Genomic DNA, 19094 nt, shown 5'->3' with positions numbered 1-19094 from the left:
CCAAATGATTTCTGTATTCCTCCTGTGATAGGGCTGTCGCCCCTTTCTTCAGCACCTTGTGCTCTGTCCCGAGAGGCTCTGTGGACCCCCGATAGGGTCCCGGCTTCTTTGGGAAATGGGCAGCCATGTTGTCGGCTGGGCTGTGGCCGGGCGTCTGTAACTCACGCAGACTCTGCTGCAACCTGTCCGGGCGTGTCTTTCTGCAGAGCGGGGATGACGAGGAGTACCAGCGCATCTACACCACGAAGATCAAGCCTCGGCTGAAGTCGGAGGATGGAGTGGAAGGGGGTCCTGGGGAGACCCAGAGCCGCACCATCACGGTGACTAGAAGAGTCACAGCCTACACTGTGGACGTGACAAGCCGTGAAGGCGCCAAGGACATCGACATAAGCAGCCCTGAGTTCAAGATCAAGATTCCGCGGCAGGAACTGACTGAAATCTCCACTGTGGATGTGGAGACCCAGCCTGGGAAGACAGTGATCAGACTGCCCTCGGGCTCGGGGGCAGTGTCTCCAACCACAGGCTCCACTGTGGACATCCGAGCAGGGTCCATTTCTGCTTCAGGACCAGAGCTCCAAGGTGCTGGCCACTCAAAGATCCAGGTCACTGTGCCTGGAATAAAGGTGGGAAGCCCGGGTGTCAGTCTCAGTGCAAAGGGCATGGACTTGGGTAGCAAAGGAGGGGTCCAAGTTCCAGGAGTGGATGTGTCGTCTTCTTTTGGGGGTGGGGCAGTAGAGGGGCAGGGCCTATCTCTTGAGGGTGGCAATAATGGGACAATTAAAATTCCCACCATGAAAGTGCCCAAATTTGGTGTCTCAGGCCAGGCCCCAGAGGCAGGGTTGAGTGTTTCTGTCCCTGAATTCTCTATGGGGCACAAGGGTGGCACGCCAGGCTTGACCATCGGAAGGGATATCCAGACCCCTCAGCTTGAAGTCAGTGCTCCATCTGCCAAGATTGAGGGGCTTGAGGGGAAGCTGAAGGGCCCCCAAATCACTGGGCCATCCCTTGAGGGTGACCTAGGCCTGAAAGGTGCCAAGCCACAGGGGAGTTTAGGGGTGGACATCTCCGTGCCCAAAATCGAGGGCAGCATTACTGGCCCCAGTGTGGAAGTTCAAGCCCCTGATGTTGATATTCATGGGCTTGGGGGAAAACTGAATGTGCCCAAGATGAAGGCCCCCAAATTCTCTGTATCAGGTTCTAAGGGAGAGGGAGCCGGCATTGATGTGACCCTGCCCACCGGGGAAGTGACTCTTCCTGGGGTCTCTGGGGACATGGGCCTGCCTGAGGTTGCTACTGGCGGGCTGGAAGGGAAGGTGAAGAGTCCTAAAGTCAAGACTCCTGAAATGATTATTCAGAAACCTAAAATCTCCATGCAGGATGTGGATCTGAGCCTTGGAGCCCCTAAACTGAAAGGAGACATTAAGGTTTCTGCCCCTGTTGTGCAGGGTGATATTAAAGGCCCTCAAGTGTCTGTTAAAGGCTCCAAGGTAGACATAGAGACACCTGGCCTAGAGGGGACTGTGACCGGCCCCAAGCTTAGTGGTCCTTCTGGGAAAGCAGGAACCTGCAGGATCTCTATGGCAGATGTAGACTTAAATGTGGCTGCACCAAAAGTGAAAGGGGGTGTAGGTGTCATGCCTCCAAAAGTAGAGGGGACAGTCAGTGTCCCTGAAGTTGATGTCAAAGGCCCCAAAGTGGATGTCAGTGTCCCAGATGTGGACGTTCATGGCCCAGATTGGAACCTGAAAATGCCCAAGATGAAAATGCCCAAGTTCAGCACCCCTGGAGTCAAAGGGGAAGGGCCAGGTGTAGATGTGAGTCTCCCCAAAGGAGAGATCAGTATTTCAGGGCCCAAAGTCAATGTGGAAGCTCCAGATGTCAACATAGGGGGCCTGGCAGGCAACCTTAAAGGCCCTGATGTTAAGCTGCCTGAAATGAGTGTCAAGACACCAAAGATCTCCATGCCTGATGTAGATCTGCATGTGAAAGGCCCAAAGGCAAAAGGAGAGTATGATGTAACAGCACCAAAACTTGAAGGAGAGCTGAAAGGCCCCAAAGTGGACGTTGCTGTCCCTGATGTGGACATTCATGGCCCAGACTGGCACCTGAAGATGCCCAAGATGAAAATGCCCAAGTTCAGTGTGCCAGGGTTCAAAGCGGAGGGCCCTGAAGTGGATGTGAACCTGCCCAAGCCTGATGTGGACATTTCTGGGCCCAAGGTAGATGTCAATGCTCCAGATGTGAGTATTGAAGGACCAGAGGGGAAATTGAAAGGACCCAAGTTTAAGTTGCCTGAGATGAATATCAAAGCCCCAAAGATCTCCATGCCAGATGTGGACTTACATTTGAAAAGTGCAAAAGGAGAATATGATGTCACAGTGCCAAAGGTTGAAGGTGAGATCAAAGTTCCTGATGTTGAGCTTAAAAGTGCTAAAGTGGACATTGATGCTCCAGATGTGGACGTTCATGGCCCTGACTGGCACCTGAAGATGCCCCAAATGAAAATGCCCAAGTTCAGCATGCCTGGCTTCAAAGGAGAGGGCCAAGAAGTGGATGTGAACCTGCCCAAGGCTGACGTTGACATTGCTGGACCCAAGGTGGACATTGAAGTTCCAGATGTGAATATTGAAGGTCCAGATGCAAAACTGAAGGGCCCCAAGTTCAAGATGCCTGAGATGAATATCAAGGCCCCAAAGATCTCCATGCCTGATGTGGATTTGCATGTGAAAGGTCCCAAGGTAAAGGGAGAATATGATGTTACAGTGCCAAAAGTGGAAGGGGACCTGAAGGGGCCAAAAGTAGACGTCACTGCCCCAGATGTTGAAGTTCATGGTCCTGATTGGAACCTAAAGATGCCCAAGATGAAAATGCCCAAATTTACCATGCCTAGCCTTAAAGGAGAGGGCCCTGAACTGGATGTGAATCTGCCCAAGGCTGATGTTGACATTTCTGCACCCAAGGTAGATATTAGTGCTCCAGATCTGAGCCTTGAAGGACCAGAAGGGAAGCTGAGAGGTCCCAAGTTTAAGATGCCGGAGATGCACTTCAAAGCTCCTAAGATGTCCCTGCCAGATGTTGACATGGATCTTAAAGGACCCAAAATGAAAGGGAATCTAGATGTGTCCACAAAAATAGAAGGTGAGATGAAAGCTCCAGATGTGGACATCAAAGGGCCCAAAGTAGACATTAAAGCACCAGATGTGGAAGTTCAAGGTGCAGACTGGAGCTTGAAGATGCCCAAGATGAAAATGCCCAAGTTCAGCATGCCCAGCTTCAAAGGCGAGGGCCCTGAAGTGGATGTGAACCTGCCCAAGACTGAAATCGATGTCTCAGGACCCAAAGTTGACATTGAAGCCCCAGATGTAACCCTTGAAGGTCCAGTAGGGAAGCTGAAGGGCCCCAAGTTTAAGATGCCTGAGATGCACTTCAAGGCCCCCAAGATCTCTATGCCTGACGTGGACTTAAACTTGAAAGGCCCCAAAGTCAAAGGGGATGTGGATGTGTCTGTGCCCAAGATAGAAGGTGAAATGAAAGTGCCAGATGTGGACATCAAAGGGCCCAAAGTGGACGTGGATGTTCCAGATGTGGATGTTCATGGCCCAGACTGGCACCTGAAGATGCCCAAGATGAAAATGCCCAAGTTCAGTGTGCCTGGCTTCAAAGGAGAGGCCCCAGAAGTGGATGTGAACCTGCCTAAAGCTGATGTTGACATCTCAGCACCCAACGTTGACATAGAAGCCCCAGATGTCAGCATTGAGGGTCCAGAAGGGAAGCTGAAGGGCCCCAAGTTTAAGATGCCTGAGATGCACTTCAAGGCCCCCAAGATCTCCATGCCTGACGTGGACTTAAACTTGAAAGGCCCCAAAGTCAAAGGGGATGTGGATGTGTCTGTGCCCAAGATAGAAGGTGAAATGAAAGTGCCAGATGTGGACATCAAAGGGCCCAAAGTGGACGTGGATGTTCCAGATGTGGATGTTCATGGCCCAGACTGGCACCTGAAGATGCCCAAGATGAAAATGCCCAAGTTCAGCATGCCTGGCTTCAAATCAGAAGGTCCTGAAGTGGATGTGAACCTGCCTAAAGCTGATGTTGACATCTCAGCACCCAAAGTTGACATAGAAGCCCCAGATGTCAGCATTGAGGGTCCAGAAGGGAAGCTGAAGGGCCCCAAGTTTAAGATGCCTGAGATGCAATTCAAGGCCCCCAAGATCTCTATGCCTGACGTGGACTTAAACTTGAAAGGCCCCAAAGTCAAAGGGGATGTGGATGTGTCTGTGCCCAAGATAGAAGGTGAAATGAAAGTGCCAGATGTGGACATCAAAGGGCCCAAAGTGGATGTGGATATTCCAGATGTGGATGTTCATGGCCCAGACTGGCACCTGAAGATGCCCAAGATGAAAATGCCCAAGTTCAGCATGTGCCTGGCTTCAAATCAGAGGGCCCTGAAGTGGATGTGAACCTGCCTAAAGCTGACATTGACATTTCTGGACCCAAAGTTGACATTGAAGCCCCAGATGTGAGCCTTGAAGGTCCAGAAGGGAAGCTCAAGGGTCCTAAGTTTAAGATGCCTGAGATGCACTTTAAGACTCCTAAGATCTCCATGCCTGACATTGATTTAAACCTCAAGGGCCCCAAGGTGAAAGGTGATGTGGATGTTTCTCTGCCCAAAGTTGAAGGGGATCTGAAAGCACCAGAGGCTGACATCAAAGGTCCCAAAGTGGACATTGATGCTCCAGATGTGGACGTTCATGGCCCAGACTGGCACCTGAAGATGCCCAAGATAAAAATGCCCAAGTTTAGCATGCCTGGCTTCAAAGGAGAGGCCCCAGAAGTGGATGTGAATTTGTCCAAAGCCGACATTGATGTCTCAGGTCCCAAGGTGGACATTGAAGTTCCAGATGTGAATATTGAAGGTCCAGATGCAAAACTGAAAGGTCCTAAATTTAAATTGCCAGAAATGAATATAAAGCCTCAGAAGATATCCATGCCAGATGTTGGCTTGCATTTGAAAGGCCCTAAAGTAAAAGGAGATTATGATATTACAGTTCCAAAAGTAGAAGGAGAGATAAAAGCTCCTGATGTGGACGTCAAGGGTCCCAAAGTGGACATTAATGCACCAGATATGGGAGTTCATGGTCCAGACTGGCATCTGAAGATGCCCAAGGTGAAAATGCCCAAGTTCAGCATGCCTGGCTTCAAAGGAGAGGGCCCAGAAGTGGATGTGAACCTGCCCAAGGCTGACATCGATGTCTCAGGACCCAAGGTAGACGTTGAAGTTCCAGATGTGAATATCGAAGGTCCAGAAGGGAAACTAAAAGGCCCTAAGTTCAAGATGCCAAGCATGAATATACAGACACACAAAATCTCTATGCCTGATGTTGGACTTAATCTGAAAGCCCCTAAACTGAAAACTGATGTAGATGTTGCTCTTCCCAAAGTCGAAGGAGACTTGAAAGGTCCTGGAATTGATGTAAAAGCCCCTAAAATGGATGTGGATGTTGGCGACATTGATATTGAATGTCCAGAAGGAAAGATGAAAGGCCCCAAGTTTAAGATGCCTGAGATGCACTTCAAGGCCCCCAAGATCTCCATGCCTGATGTGGACTTAAACTTGAAAGGCCCCAAAGTCAAAGGGGATGTGGATGTGTCTGTGCCCAAGATAGAAGGTGAAATGAAAGTGCCAGATGTGGACATCAAAGGGCCCAAAGTGGACGTGGATGTCCCAGATGTGGACGTTCATGGCCCAGACTGGCACCTGAAGATGCCCAAGGTGAAAATGCCCAAGTTCAGCATGCCTGGCTTCAAAGGAGAAGGCCCAGAAGTGGATGTGAACATACCAAAGGCTGACATTAATGTTTCTGGCCCCAAAGTGGACATTGATGCTCCTGATTTGGATATTGAGGGACCAGAAGGAAAATTAAAAGGCTCTAAATTTAAGATGCCTAAATTCAATATCAAAGCTCCCAAGATATCCATGCCAGATGTGGATTTGAATTTGAAGGGACCCAAACTGAAAGGAGAGGTAGATGCTTCTGTGCCAGAACTAGAAGGTGATCTCAGAGGACCGCAAGTTGATATCAAAGGTCCTGGTGTGGACCTGGAGGTGCCTGATGTCGACCTGGAATGTCCTGATGCAAAGTTGAAAGGTCCGAAGTTTAAGATGCCTGAGATGCACTTCAAGGCTCCCAAGATCTCCATGCCTGATGTGGACTTAAACTTGAAAGGCCCCAAAGTCAAAGGGGATGTGGATGTGTCTGTGCCAAAATTGGAGGGAGATTTGAAAGGCCCCAGTGTGGATGTGGAGGTGCCTGATGTTGATCTGGAGTGTCCTGATGCAAAGTTGAAAGGCCCTAAGTTTAAGATGCCTGAGATGCACTTTAAGACCCCTAAGATCTCTATGCCTGACGTGGACTTTAACTTGAAAGGCCCCAAAGTCAAAGGGGATGTGGATGTGTCTGTGCCCAAGATAGAAGGTGAAATGAAAGTGCCAGATGTGGACATCAAGGGGCCCAAAGTGGACATTGATGTTCCAGATGTGGATGTTCATGGCCCAGACTGGCACCTGAAGATGCCCAAGATGAAAATGCCCAAGTTCAGTGTGCCTGGCTTCAAAGCAGAGGGTCCCGAAGTGGATGTGAACCTGCCTAAAGCTGATGTTGACATCTCAGCACCCAAAGTTGACATAGAAGCCCCAGATGTGAGCCTTGAAGGTCCAGAAGGGAAGTTGAAGGGCCCCAAGTTTAAGATGCCGGAGATGCACTTCAAGGCCCCCAAGATCTCCATGCCTGACGTGGACTTAAACTTGAAAGGCCCCAAAGTCAAAGGGGATGTGGATGTGTCTGTGCCCAAGATAGAAGGTGAAATGAAAGTGCCAGATGTGGACATCAAAGGGCCCAAAGTGGACGTGGATGTTCCAGATGTGGATGTTCATGGCCCAGACTGGCACCTGAAGATGCCCAAGGTGAAAATGCCCAAGTTCAGCATGCCTGGCTTCAAATCAGAGGGCCCCGAAGTGGATGTGAACCTGCCCAAAGCCAACATTGATGTGTCAGGACCCAAGTTGGACATTGAAGCTCCAGATGTTAACATTGAGGGTCCAGAAGGAAAACTGAAAGGCCCCAAGTTCAAGATGCCTGAGATGCATTTTCATGCCCCCAAGATCTCCATGCCTGATGTTGATTTCAACTTAAAGGGGCCTAAAATGAAAGGAGACTTTGATGTTTCTGCCCCAAAGCTAGAGGGAGAGTTAAAGGGTCCAGGCTTAGATGTCAAGGGCCCCAAATTGGATGTTGACATGCCAGATGTAGCTGTGGAAGGCCCTGATGGCAAATGGAAAGGTCCTAAATTTAAGATGCCAGATATGCATTTTAAAACTCCTAAAATCTCCATGCCGGACATTGATCTACACTTAAAAAGCCCCAAGATAAAGGGAGAAGTGGATGCAGATGTTCCCAAATTGGAAGGTGACCTCAGAGGTGGTATCGGTGGGCCAGATATTGACATTGAAGGACCAGAAGGCAAACTGAAAGGCCCGAAGTTTAAGATGCCTGACATGCATTTCAAGGCCCCAGATATTTCTATGCCTGATGTGGACCTAAATCTGAAAGGACCAAAAATCAAGGGGGATGTAGATGTGTCTGTGCCTGAGGTAGAAGGTAAAATTAAAGTACCAGATGTTGACATCAAGGGCCCCAAAGTAGACATAAATGCTCCTGATGTTCATGGCCCAGACTGGCACCTGAAGATGCCCAAGATGAAAATGCCCAAATTCAGCATGCCTGGTTTCAAAGCAGAGGGCCCAGAAGTGGATGTGAACCTGCCTAAGGCCGACATCGATGTTTCAGGACCCAAGGTGGACATTGAAGGCCCCGATGTTAACATTGAAGGGCCTGAAGGAAAGTTGAAAGGTCCTAAGTTCAAGATGCCAGAGATGAACATCAAAGCCCCCAAGATCTCCATGCCTGACTTTGATTTGCACCTGAAAGGTCCTAAAGTGAAAGGAGATGTGGATGTTTCTCTGCCTAAGGTGGAAGGTGACCTAAAGGGCCCTGATGTTGACATCAAAGGTCCCAAAGTGGACATCGATGCTCCAGATGTGGACGTTCATGGCCCAGACTGGCACCTGAAGATGCCCAAGATAAAAATGCCCAAGATCAGTATGCCTGGCTTCAAAGGAGAAGGCCCAGAAGTGGATGTGAAACTGCCCAAGGCCGACATTGATGTCTCAGGACCCAAAGTGGATATTGAATGTCCTGATGTGAATATTGAAGGACCTGAAGGAAAGTGGAAAAGTCCAAAGTTTAAAATGCCTGAAATGCATTTTAAGACTCCAAAGATATCCATGCCAGATATTGATCTTAATTTAACAGGTCCCAAGATAAAAGGAGATGTGGATGTCACAGGTCCCAAAGTAGAGGGAGATCTTAAAGGACCTGAAGTTGACCTCAAAGGCCCCAAAGTGGACATCGATGTCCCAGATGTGGATGTTCATGGCCCAGACTGGCACCTGAAGATGCCCAAGATGAAAATGCCAAAGTTCAGCATGCCCGGCTTCAAAGGAGAGGGCCCCGAAGTGGATGTGAACCTGCCCAAGGCTGACATTGATGTGTCAGGACCCAAAGTGGACATTGAAGCCCCAGATGTGAGCATTGAAGGACCAGAGGGAAAGTTGAAAGGTCCTAAGTTCAAGATGCCAGAGATGAACATCAGAGCCCCAAAGATCTCCATGCCTGACTTTGATTTACACTTGAAAGGTCCTAAAGTAAAGGGTGATGTGGATGTTTCTCTGCCCAAAGTTGAAGGTGACTTCAAGGGCCCTGAAGTTGACATCAAAGGACCCAAAATGGACATCAGTGTCCCAGATGTAGACGTTCATGGCCCAGACTGGCACCTGAAGATGCCCAAGATGAAAATGCCAAAGTTCAGCATGCCTGGCTTCAAAGGAGAGGGCCCAGAAGTGGATGTCAATCTGCCCAAGGCTGACATTGATGTCTCAGGACCCAAGGTGGACATTGAAGGCCCTGATATTAACATTGAAGGGCCCGAGGGAAAGTTGAAAGGTCCTAAGTTCAAGATGCCAGAGATGAACATCAAAGCCCCCAAGATCTCCATGCCTGACATTGATCTTAATCTGAAGGGCCCCAAACTGAAGGGTGATGTGGATGTGTCTTTACCAAAAGTGGAAGGTGAGCTTCAAGTTCCTGAAGTTGATATTAAAGGCCCCAAAGTGGACATTGATGTCCCAGATGTGGACGTTCATAGCCCAGACTGGCACCTGAAGATGCCCAAGGTGAAAATGCCCAAGTTCAGCATGCCTGGCTTTAAAGGAGAAGGCCCAGAAGTGGATGTAAACCTGCCCAAGGCCGACATTGACGTCTCAGGACCCAAGGTGGACATTGATGTTCCAGATGTGAATATTGAAGGTCCTGATGCGAAACTGAAGGGCCCTAAGTTCAAGATGCCAGAGGTGAATATCAAAGCTCCTAAGATATCAATGCCAGATTTGGACCTTAATCTTAAAGGCCCTAAAATGAAGGGAGAGGGGGATGTTTCACTTCCAAATGTAGAAGGTGATTTGAAAGGGCCTACTCTTGACATTAAGGGCCCGAAGATGGATGTAGATGCACCAGATATTGACATTCATGGCCCAGAAGGCAAATTAAAAGGTCCAAAACTGAAGATGCCTGACATGCATGTAAACATGCCCAAGATCTCCATGCCAGAAATTGACCTGAATTTGAAAGGCTCAAAGCTTAAGGGAGATGTTGATGTTTCTGGGCCCAAATTAGAAGGTGACATTAAAGCTCCCAAGTTGGATGTAAAGGGCCCAGAATTGGACGTTTCTGGTCCTAAGCTCAATATTGAAGGCAAGTCAAAGAAATCTCGTTTTAAGCTTCCCAAGTTTAATTTTTCAGGCTCTAAAGTTCAGACACCTGAGGTAGATGTCAAAGTCAAAAAGCCAGATATTGATATAACAGGTCCAAAAATTGATATTAATGCTCCTGATGCTGAGGTCCAAGGAAAAGTGAAAGGACCCAAATTCAAAATGCCTTTCCTGAGTATTTCATCTCCTAAAGTGTCTATGCCTGATGTGGAGTTAAATCTGAAAGGTCCTAAAGTCAAAGGAGACTTAGATGTTGCAGGTCCTAATTTAGAAGGTGACTTTAAAGGACCCAAAGTGGATATCAAGGCACCAGAAGTGCATCTCGATGCACCTGATGTGGATGTTCATGGTCCAGACTGGAATTTGAAAATGCCCAAGATGAAAATGCCCAAGTTCAGTGTGCCTGGCTTAAAAGCAGAAGGGCCAGATATGGCTGTGGATCTACCGAAAGGAGATATCAATGTAGAGGGTCCCAGAATGGACATTGAGGGTCCAGAATTCAACGTGGAAGGAGGCCTAAAAGGTCCCAAACTTAAGATGCCTGACATGAATATCAAAGCTCCCAAGATCTCCATGCCTGACATTGATTTAAACCTCAAGGGCCCCAAGGTAAAAGGTGATGTGGATGTTTCTCTGCCCAAAGTTGAAGGGGATCTGAAAGCACCAGCGGTTGATATCAAAGGCCCCAAAGTGGACATTGATGTCCCTGATGTGGACATTCATGGCCCAGACTGGCACCTGAAGATGCCCAAGGTAAAAATGCCCAAGATCAGCATGCCTGGCTTCAAAGGAGAAGGCCCAGAAGTGGATGTGAACCTGCCCAAGGCTGACATTGACATTTCTGGCCCCAAGGTGGACATTGATACCCCAGATGTGAATATTGAAGGTCCAGATGCCAAACTGAAGGGCCCCAAGTTTAAGATGCCAGAGATGAATATCAAAGCTCCCAAAATCTCCATGCCTGACCTTGACTTTAACCTGAAGGGCCCCAGACTGAAGGGTGATGTGGATGTGTCTTTGCCAAAAGTGGAAGGTGACCTCAAGGGCCCTGAAGTTGACATCAAAGGCCCGAAAGTGGACATTGAAACTCCTGATATTAACATTGAAGGCCCAGAGGGGAAATTGAAGGGGCCCAAATTCAAGATGCCAGAGATGCACCTAAAGGCTCCCAAGATCTCCATGCCTGACATTGATTTAAACCTGAAGGGGCCTAAGGTGAAGGGTGATATAGATGTTTCCCTTCCCAAGATGGAAGGAGATCTGAAAGGCCCTGAAATTGACATCAAAGGTCCCAAAGTGGACATCGATGCTCCAGATGTGGACGTTCATGGTCCAGACTGGCACGTGAAGATGCCCAAGATGAAAATGCCCAAGATCAGTATGCCTGGCTTCAAAGGAGAAAGCCCAGAAGTGGATGTGAACCTGCCTAAGGCCGACATCGATGTTTCAGGACCCAAGGTGGACATTGAAGGCCCCGATGTTAACATTGAAGGGCCTGAAGGAAAGTTGAAAGGTCCTAAGTTCAAGATGCCAGAGATGAACATCAAAGCCCCCAAGATCTCCATGCCTGACTTTGATTTGCACCTGAAAGGTCCTAAAGTGAAAGGAGATGTGGATGTTTCTCTGCCTAAGGTGGAAGGTGACCTAAAGGGCCCTGATGTTGACATCAAAGGTCCCAAAGTGGACATCGATGCTCCAGATGTGGACGTTCATGGCCCAGACTGGCACCTGAAGATGCCCAAGATAAAAATGCCCAAGATCAGTATGCCTGGCTTCAAAGGAGAAGGCCCAGAAGTGGATGTGAAACTACCCAAGGCCGACATTGATGTTTCAGGACCCAAGGTGGACATTGATGTTCCAGATGTGAATATTGAGGGTCCAGATGCAAAACTGAAGGGCCCCAAGTTCAAGATGCCAGAGATGAACATCAAAGCCCCCAAGATCTCCATGCCTGACTTTGATTTACACCTGAAAGGTCCTAAAGTGAAAGGAGATGTGGATGTTTCTCTGCCTAAGGTGGAAGGTGACTTAAAGGGCCCTGAAGTGGACATCAAGGGCCCCAAAGTGGATGTGGATGTCCCAGATGTGGATGTTCATGGCCCAGACTGGCACCTGAAGATGCCCAAGATAAAAATGCCCAAGATCAGCATGCCTGGCTTCAAAGGAGAAGGCCCAGAAGTGGATGTGAAACTGCCCAAGGCCGACATTGATGTCTCAGGACCCAAGGTGGACATAGACACTCCTGACATTGACATTCATGGTCCAGAAGGGAAGCTGAAGGGCCCTAAGTTTAAAATGCCTGACCTGCATCTCAAGGCACCTAAGGTGTCCATGCCTGAAGTTGACCTGAATCTGAAGGGTCCCAAGGTAAAAGGTGATGTCGACATTTCTCTGCCCAAAGTTGAAAGTGACCTCAAGGGCCCTGAAGTAGACATCAAGGGCCCCAAAGTGGATGTGGATGTCCCAGATGTGGACGTTCATGGCCCAGACTGGCACCTGAAGATGCCCAAAGTGAAAATGCCCAAGTTCAGCATGCCTGGCTTCAAAGCAGAGGGCCCAGAAGTGGATGTGAATCTGCCCAAGGCCGACATTGACGTCTCAGGACCCAAGGTGGACACTGATGTTCCAGATGTGAATATTGAAGGTCCAGATGCAAAACTGAAGGGCCCCAAGTTCAAGATGCCAGAGATGAACATCAAAGCTCCTAAGCTCTCCATGCCTGACATTGACTTAAACCTGAAAGGACCCAAAATGAAGGGAGATGTGGATATTTCTCTGCCTAAGGTGGAAGGTGACCTCAAGGGCCCTGAAGTGGACATCAAGGGCCCCAAAGTGGACATCGATGTCCCAGATGTGGATGTTCATGGCCCAGACTGGCACCTGAAGATGCCCAAGATAAAAATGCCTAAGATCAGCATGCCTGGCTTTAAGGGAGAAGGCCCAGAATTGGATGTGAGCCTGCCCAAGGCCGACATCGATGTCTCAGGACCCAAGGTGGACATTGATGTTCCAGATGCTGAATATTGAAGGCCCAGATGCAAAACTGAAGGGCCCCAAGTTCAAGATGCCTGAGATGAACATCAAAGCCCCCAAAATCTCTATGCCTGACCTTGACTTTAACCTGAAGGGCCCCAAAATGAAGGGTGATGTTGATATCTCGCTGCCCAAAGTTGAGGGTGATCTCAAGGGCCCTGGAGTGGACATCAAGGGCCCCAAATTGGACATTGACACTCCTGATACCAATATTGAAGGTCCAGAAGGAAAACTGAAGGGGCCTAAATTTAAGATGCCAGAGATGAACATTAAAGCACCTAAGGTCTCCATGCCTGACTTTGACTTAAATCTGAAAGGGCCTAAGGTAAAGGGGGATGTGGACCTTTCGCTGCCTAAGGTAGAAGGTGATCTGAAAGGGCCAGAGCTGGACATTGAAGGTCCTGAAGGGAAACTCAAAGGACCCAAATTTAAGATGCCTGATGTCCATTTCAAAACCCCACAAATCTCCATGAGTGACATAGATTTGAACTTGAAAGGACCTAAGATAAAAGGAGATTTGGACACTTCCATTCCTAAACTGGAAGGAGATCTGAAGGGCCCCAAAATGGATATTAAAGGCCCTAAGCTGGACATAGACACTCCTGATGTTGACATTCATGGTCCAGAAGGGAAGCTGAAGGGCCCTAAGTTTAAAATGCCTGACCTGCATCTCAAGGCACCCAAGATCTCCATGCCTGAAATTGACCTGAATCTGAAGGGTCCCAAAGTAAAAGGCGATGTGGACGTTTCTTTGCCCAAAGTTGAAGGTGACCTCAAGGGCCCTGAAGTGGATGTGGATGTCCCAGATGTGGACGTTCATGGCCCAGACTGGCACCTGAAGATGCCCAAAGTGAAAATGCCCAAGTTCAGCATGCCTGGCTTCAAAGCAGAGGGCCCAGAAGTGGATGTGAACCTGCCCAAGGCCGACATTGACGTCTCAGGACCCAAGGTGGACATTGATGTTCCAGATGTGAATATTGAAGGTCCAGATGCAAAACTGAAGGGCCCCAAGTTCAAGATGCCAGAGATGAACATCAAAGCTCCTAAGCTCTCCATGCCTGACATTGACTTAAACCTGAAAGGACCCAAAGTGAAGGGAGATGTGGATATTTCTCTGCCTAAGGTGGAAGGTGACCTCAAGGGCCCTGAAGTGGACATCAAGGGCCCCAAAGTGGACGTCGATGTCCCAGATGTGGATGTTCATGGCCCAGACTGGCACCTGAAGATGCCCAAGATAAAAATGCCTAAGATCAGCATGCCTGGCTTTAAGGGAGAAGGCCCAGAATTGGATGTGAGCCTGCCCAAGGCCGACATCGATGTCTCAGGACCCAAGGTGGACATTGATGTTCCAGATGCGAATATTGAAGGTCCAGATGCAAAACTGAAGGGCCCCAAGTTCAAGATGCCAGAGATCAATATCAAAGCTCCCAAAATCTCCATGCCCGATGTTGACCTGGATTTGAAAGGATCCACAGGCAAAGGAGATTTTGATGTGTCTGTCCCTAAGATTGAAGGGACTTTCAAAGGCCCAGAGGTAGACCTGAAAGGCCCAAGTCTGGACTGTGAAGGCCCTGATGCCAAACTCAGTGGCCCCCACTTGAAGATGCCATCACTGGATATATCTGCCCCTAAACTAACTGCTCCTGATATTGATTTGCATCTCAAGACACCCAAAATTGGAGTTTCTGGCCCTAAGTTAGAAGGCGGTGAACTGGACCTCAGGGGACCCAAAGTTGATTTAGAAGCTCCAAGCTTAGATGTACACATGGAGAGTCCAGATATTAACATCGAGGGGCCAGATGTAAAAATTCCCAAGTTTAAGAAACCCAAGTTTGGATTTGGGGCAAAAAGCCCCAAAGCGGACTTTAAGTCACCTTCGCTTGACATGACAGTTCCTGAAGCAGAGCTGAATGTTGAGACTCCTGAAATTGGCGTTGGTGGCAAGGGCAAGAAAAGTAAGTTTAAAATGCCTAAAATTCACATGAGTGGTCCTAAAGTTAAGGCCAAAAAACAGGGATTTGATTTGAATGCTCCTGGAGGTGACATTGATGCCACTGTCAAGTCTGATGTAGATGTCAATGTTGGGGGGCCGGATGCCACATTTAAAGTCGACGTGAAATCTCCCAAGACCAAGAAACCTATGTTTGGGAAAATGTACTTTCCAGATGTAGAATTCGACATTAAATCACCTAAATTTAAAGCTGAGGCTGCTCTCCCTAGCCCCAAAATGGGGGGCGAAATCCAGGCACCTGATCTGGATATTTCTTCCCCCGGGATTAATGTGGAAGGTCCTGACATCAAGCTGAAGGCTCCCAAGTTCAAGGTGCCAGGTATGGATGTCTCAGGGCCAAAAATAGAAGGCGACTTGAAAGGCCCCAGGGTGCAGGCAAACCTGGATGCACCTGACATCAACCTTGAAGGCCCAGATGCTAAAGTCAAGGCACCGTCATTCAGCATTTCTGCCCCTCAAGTCTCTGTCCCCGATGTGAACGTCAGCTTGAAAGGACCAAAGATAAAGGGTGATGTCCCCAGTGTGGGACTGGAAGGACCAGACATAGATCTGCAAGGTCCAGAATCGAAAATTAAGTTCCCCAAGTTTTCGATGCCCAAGATCGGCATTCCTGGTGTGAAAATGGAGGGTGGGGGAGCTGAGATCCAGCTGCCCTCTCTTGAAGGAGGCTTGAGCTCACCGGATGTTAATCTCGAAGGGCCTGATGTGTCTCTGAAGGGGCCAAAAGTAGACTTGCCTTCAGTGAATGTCTCTGTGCCGAAAGTCTCTGGACCGGACCTTGACCTGAACATGAAAGGACCAAGTTTGAAGGGAGACCTGGATGTATCTGCTCCCGGCCTGGATGTGTGTGCCCCCAGGCTTGACCTCAGAGGAGTCGGTGGAAAGGTGAAGGTGGAAGGAGATGGTGTGAAAGTGCCCGGTATTGATGCCACAGCGACGCTTAATGTTGGTGCGCCAGATGTGACCCTGAAGGGACCAGGCCTGCAGGGGGAACTGGCTGTCTCTGGTGACATCAAGTGCCCTAAAGTATCAGTAGGTGCTCCCGATCTAAGCTTGGAGGCACCTGAAGGTGGTATTAAACTTCCCAAGATGAAGCTGCCCCAGTTTGGCATCTCTGCTCCAGGGTCTGACTTGGACATTAATGTCAAAGGGCCACAAGTTGCTGGAGAACTAAAGGGGCCTGGCATGGATGTGAACCTTGGATGCCTGAACCTGAAAGGGCCTCAGATCTCTGGCCCTCAAATCTCAGCACCAGATGTAGACTTGAACTTGGAAGGACCAAAAGTGACAGGGAGCCTTGGGGCCGCTGGTCAGATGAAAGGCCCCACTGTTGGAGGAGGTCTCCTGGGCTTCAGTGTTCAAGGCCTAGAAGGAAACCTCCAGATGCCGGGAATGAAGTCATCTGGATGTGACGTGGAGCTCCCAGGTGCGAACGTGAAACTCCCAAGTGGGCAAATTGCTGGTCCTGAAATCAAAGGTGATCTGAAAGGTTCCGGAATAGGTTTCCATGGGGCCGCTCCCGACATTGGCGTGAAAGGGCCTTCACTTCATGTGGCAACTCCCGAGTCAGATTTTGGTGTCAGCTTGAAGGGCCTGAAAATCAAAGGAGGTGTGGATGTTTCAGGGGGTGTCAGCGCCCCAGATGTCAGCCTGGGCGAAGGGCAGGTGAGCGTCAAAGGCTCCGGGGGTGAGTGGAAAGGACCCCAGGTCTCCTCTGCTCTCAACTTGGATGTACCTAAGTTGGCTGGAGGACTTCATTTCTCAGGACCAAAGGTAGAAGGAGATGTAAAAGGAGGCCAGATTGGACTTCAGGGTCCTGGGCTGAGTGTGTCTGGGCCTCAAGGTCACTTGGAAAGTGGATCTGGAAAAGTAACATTCCCCAAGATGAAGATCCCCAAGTTCACCTTCTCTGGCCGTGAGCTGGTTGGCAGAGAAGTGGGGGTGGATATTAACTTCCCGAAAGCAGAGGCCAGTGTCCAGTCTGGTGCCGGAGAGGGTGAGTGGGAAGAGTCCGACGGAAAACTTAAAAAATCCAAGATCAAAATGCCTAAGTTCAATTTTTCTAAACCTAAAGGGAAAGGTGGTGTCACTGGCTCACCAGAAGCATCAATTTCAGGGTCCAAAGGCGACCTTAAGAGCTCCAAGGCCAGCCTCGGCTCTCTGGAAGGAGAGGCAGAAGTTGAAACATCTTCGCCCAAAGGCAAATTCTCCTTATTCAAAAGCAAGAAGCCACGGCACCGCTCCAGTTCCTTCAGCGACGAGCGGGAGCTCTCTGCACCTGCCACCCCGACAGGGACTTTGGAGTTTGAAGGTGGAGAAGTGTCTCTGGAAGGCGGGAAGGTCAAAGGGAAACACGGGAAGCTGAAATTTGGTACCTTTGGTGGATTAGGGTCAAAGAGCAAAGGTCATTATGAGGTGACTGGGAGCGATGAGGAGGCAGGCAAGTTGCAGGGGAGTGGCGTGTCCTTGGCCTCCAAGAAGTCCCGACTGTCATCTTCCTCTAGTAATGACAGTGGGACTAAGGTTGGCATCCAGCTCCCTGAGGTGGAATTGGCAGTTTCCACAAAGAAAGAGTAGCAGGCCTTTGTGTGTGTACATATCTGTATAAAAAGACATCAGCCTTAGGTGTGTTTGTATATAAACGCCGAAGAGAAACACGCCGACAGCCTCAGCAGTAACGCAAAGATCCGGGCTCTGCCAGTGGCAAGCGCTGAAAAGCCAACCAACCGCCTTTAGACTCCTCCTGGAGCTTTACAGATAGGGAAAGAGTTCAAGTTCTTCGTCCAGCCCATGTGCAAGGTCAACAGTTTTTGCCTTAAGATTTCAGGTTTTTTTTTGTTTTGTTTTGTTTTTTTTTTTTTGCATTGAATGCTGAGAGCTCCTGTTTACTAAGCAAGCTTTTGTGTTTATTATCCTCATTTTTACCGAACATTGTTAGCGTTTGGGTCATGGAAACCCACTTTTTCATTGTAATAACTTTTGGGGCTTTTGTTAGTAAGGGTGGGGTGGGGTAGAAGGCAGTCCAGGGGGGCCAGACCTCCATTTCTCCTACATTTGGAGCTACTCAAGCAGCAAACACCCAAAGATGGCTGAGAGGGGCCGCTGGGCAAGGGCGTGTGGGTGTCTCTAGGACTCTTTGGCCTTGCTTTTCTCCCCCAGGGGTGGCGGTCCCAGCTGATTGGTTGGGTAGTCCTCATGGTGAGAGGGAATTAGGATCTGTTTGCAAATTAGTCAACCCACCAGCTCAACCCCGGGAGGGTCTTCCAATCTGTGTGTTGTAAGAGAAATGTTTTCTTCATGATCGCCGCGTTCCTGATATTAGTTCTGATTTCTTTTAACAAATGTTATCATGATTAAGAAAATTTCCAGCACTTTAATGGCAAATTAATTGAGAATGTAAGAAAATGGATGCTGTCAAGGGCAAATAAAGCTGTTTATTAACCCTGATGCACTGTGCCTTTCCTTTCTCTGCTGGGGGAATGCAGCCTGGGAGGCTGCCCACCCAGGCCTGACAGGTCAGGCTGGGTCCACTCAGTGGTGTTGCTAGTTTCCTTAGTGGGAAATGGGAGGGATTCTTTGCTTCTCGAGTCTCATGGTGAGACTGGTTGCACCGTGGATGAGAAGTCAAGAGAGGCTGGGCGTGCTGGCAGCCCGAGCCCCAGAACCTGCCCCCCACCGCCAACTTGGCATCCTCTGATAGCAATACACAATTTAGAAATGGTTCCGGGGGTGGGGGTAATGGCTCAGTGGCGGAGTGCTGACCTAGCATGCACAAGGTCCTGGGTTCTATTCCTAGTACTTCCGTTAAAAAATTAAAGAGAGAAAGACATGGTTCTAAATGAGTAAAAGGACAAGGACACAGATGTGAATGGAGAAAAAAAAAAAGGGCCTATTGGAGTGGGAGAGCGGGGTCTGGCTGTGGTCACAGGGCTGCCAGCTCTTCCCGACTTGGCTGCAGTTGACCTGCCCTTCCAGGCCTCAGTTTCCTCTTTGCAATAAGGGTGCTGATCTCATATTACACGTCTTTATGTTTCCTTCTAGTCCATTTTAGGGCTAAACTTTAAGAAAAATCTCTTCTGACCAAAGTCCCCTTTTGATTTCCAGCTCTGCAGGTTGGGGAGCCTTCTAGAAACTGGCTCCTGATGTTGGTCATTGCTGGGCAGAGGG

The 19094-nt window shown here is 49.1% G+C and overlaps 1 protein-coding gene across 1 annotated transcript in view; it reads left to right on the top strand.

The window, feature by feature from the left end:
- The window catches only part of AHNAK (AHNAK nucleoprotein), a 30518-nt gene extending 12144 nt beyond the window's left edge, over positions 1-18374 (top strand). Inside the window, 3 exon segments of the mRNA XM_032489587.1 lie at positions 207-4418; positions 4421-12898; positions 12900-18374. Coding sequence (XP_032345478.1) covers positions 207-4418; positions 4421-12898; positions 12900-17504 — 17295 coding nt within the window. The 3' untranslated portion in view covers positions 17505-18374.
- Positions 18375-19094: the final 720 nt, after the last annotated feature.

This window comes from Camelus ferus, chromosome 10 (assembly GCF_009834535.1).
Source record: "Camelus ferus isolate YT-003-E chromosome 10, BCGSAC_Cfer_1.0, whole genome shotgun sequence".
In the NCBI taxonomy this organism is placed as follows: Eukaryota; Metazoa; Chordata; class Mammalia; order Artiodactyla; family Camelidae; genus Camelus; species Camelus ferus.
Note: the sequence above shows the minus strand (reverse complement) of the source record. Positions and strands in the feature narration are given on the sequence as shown.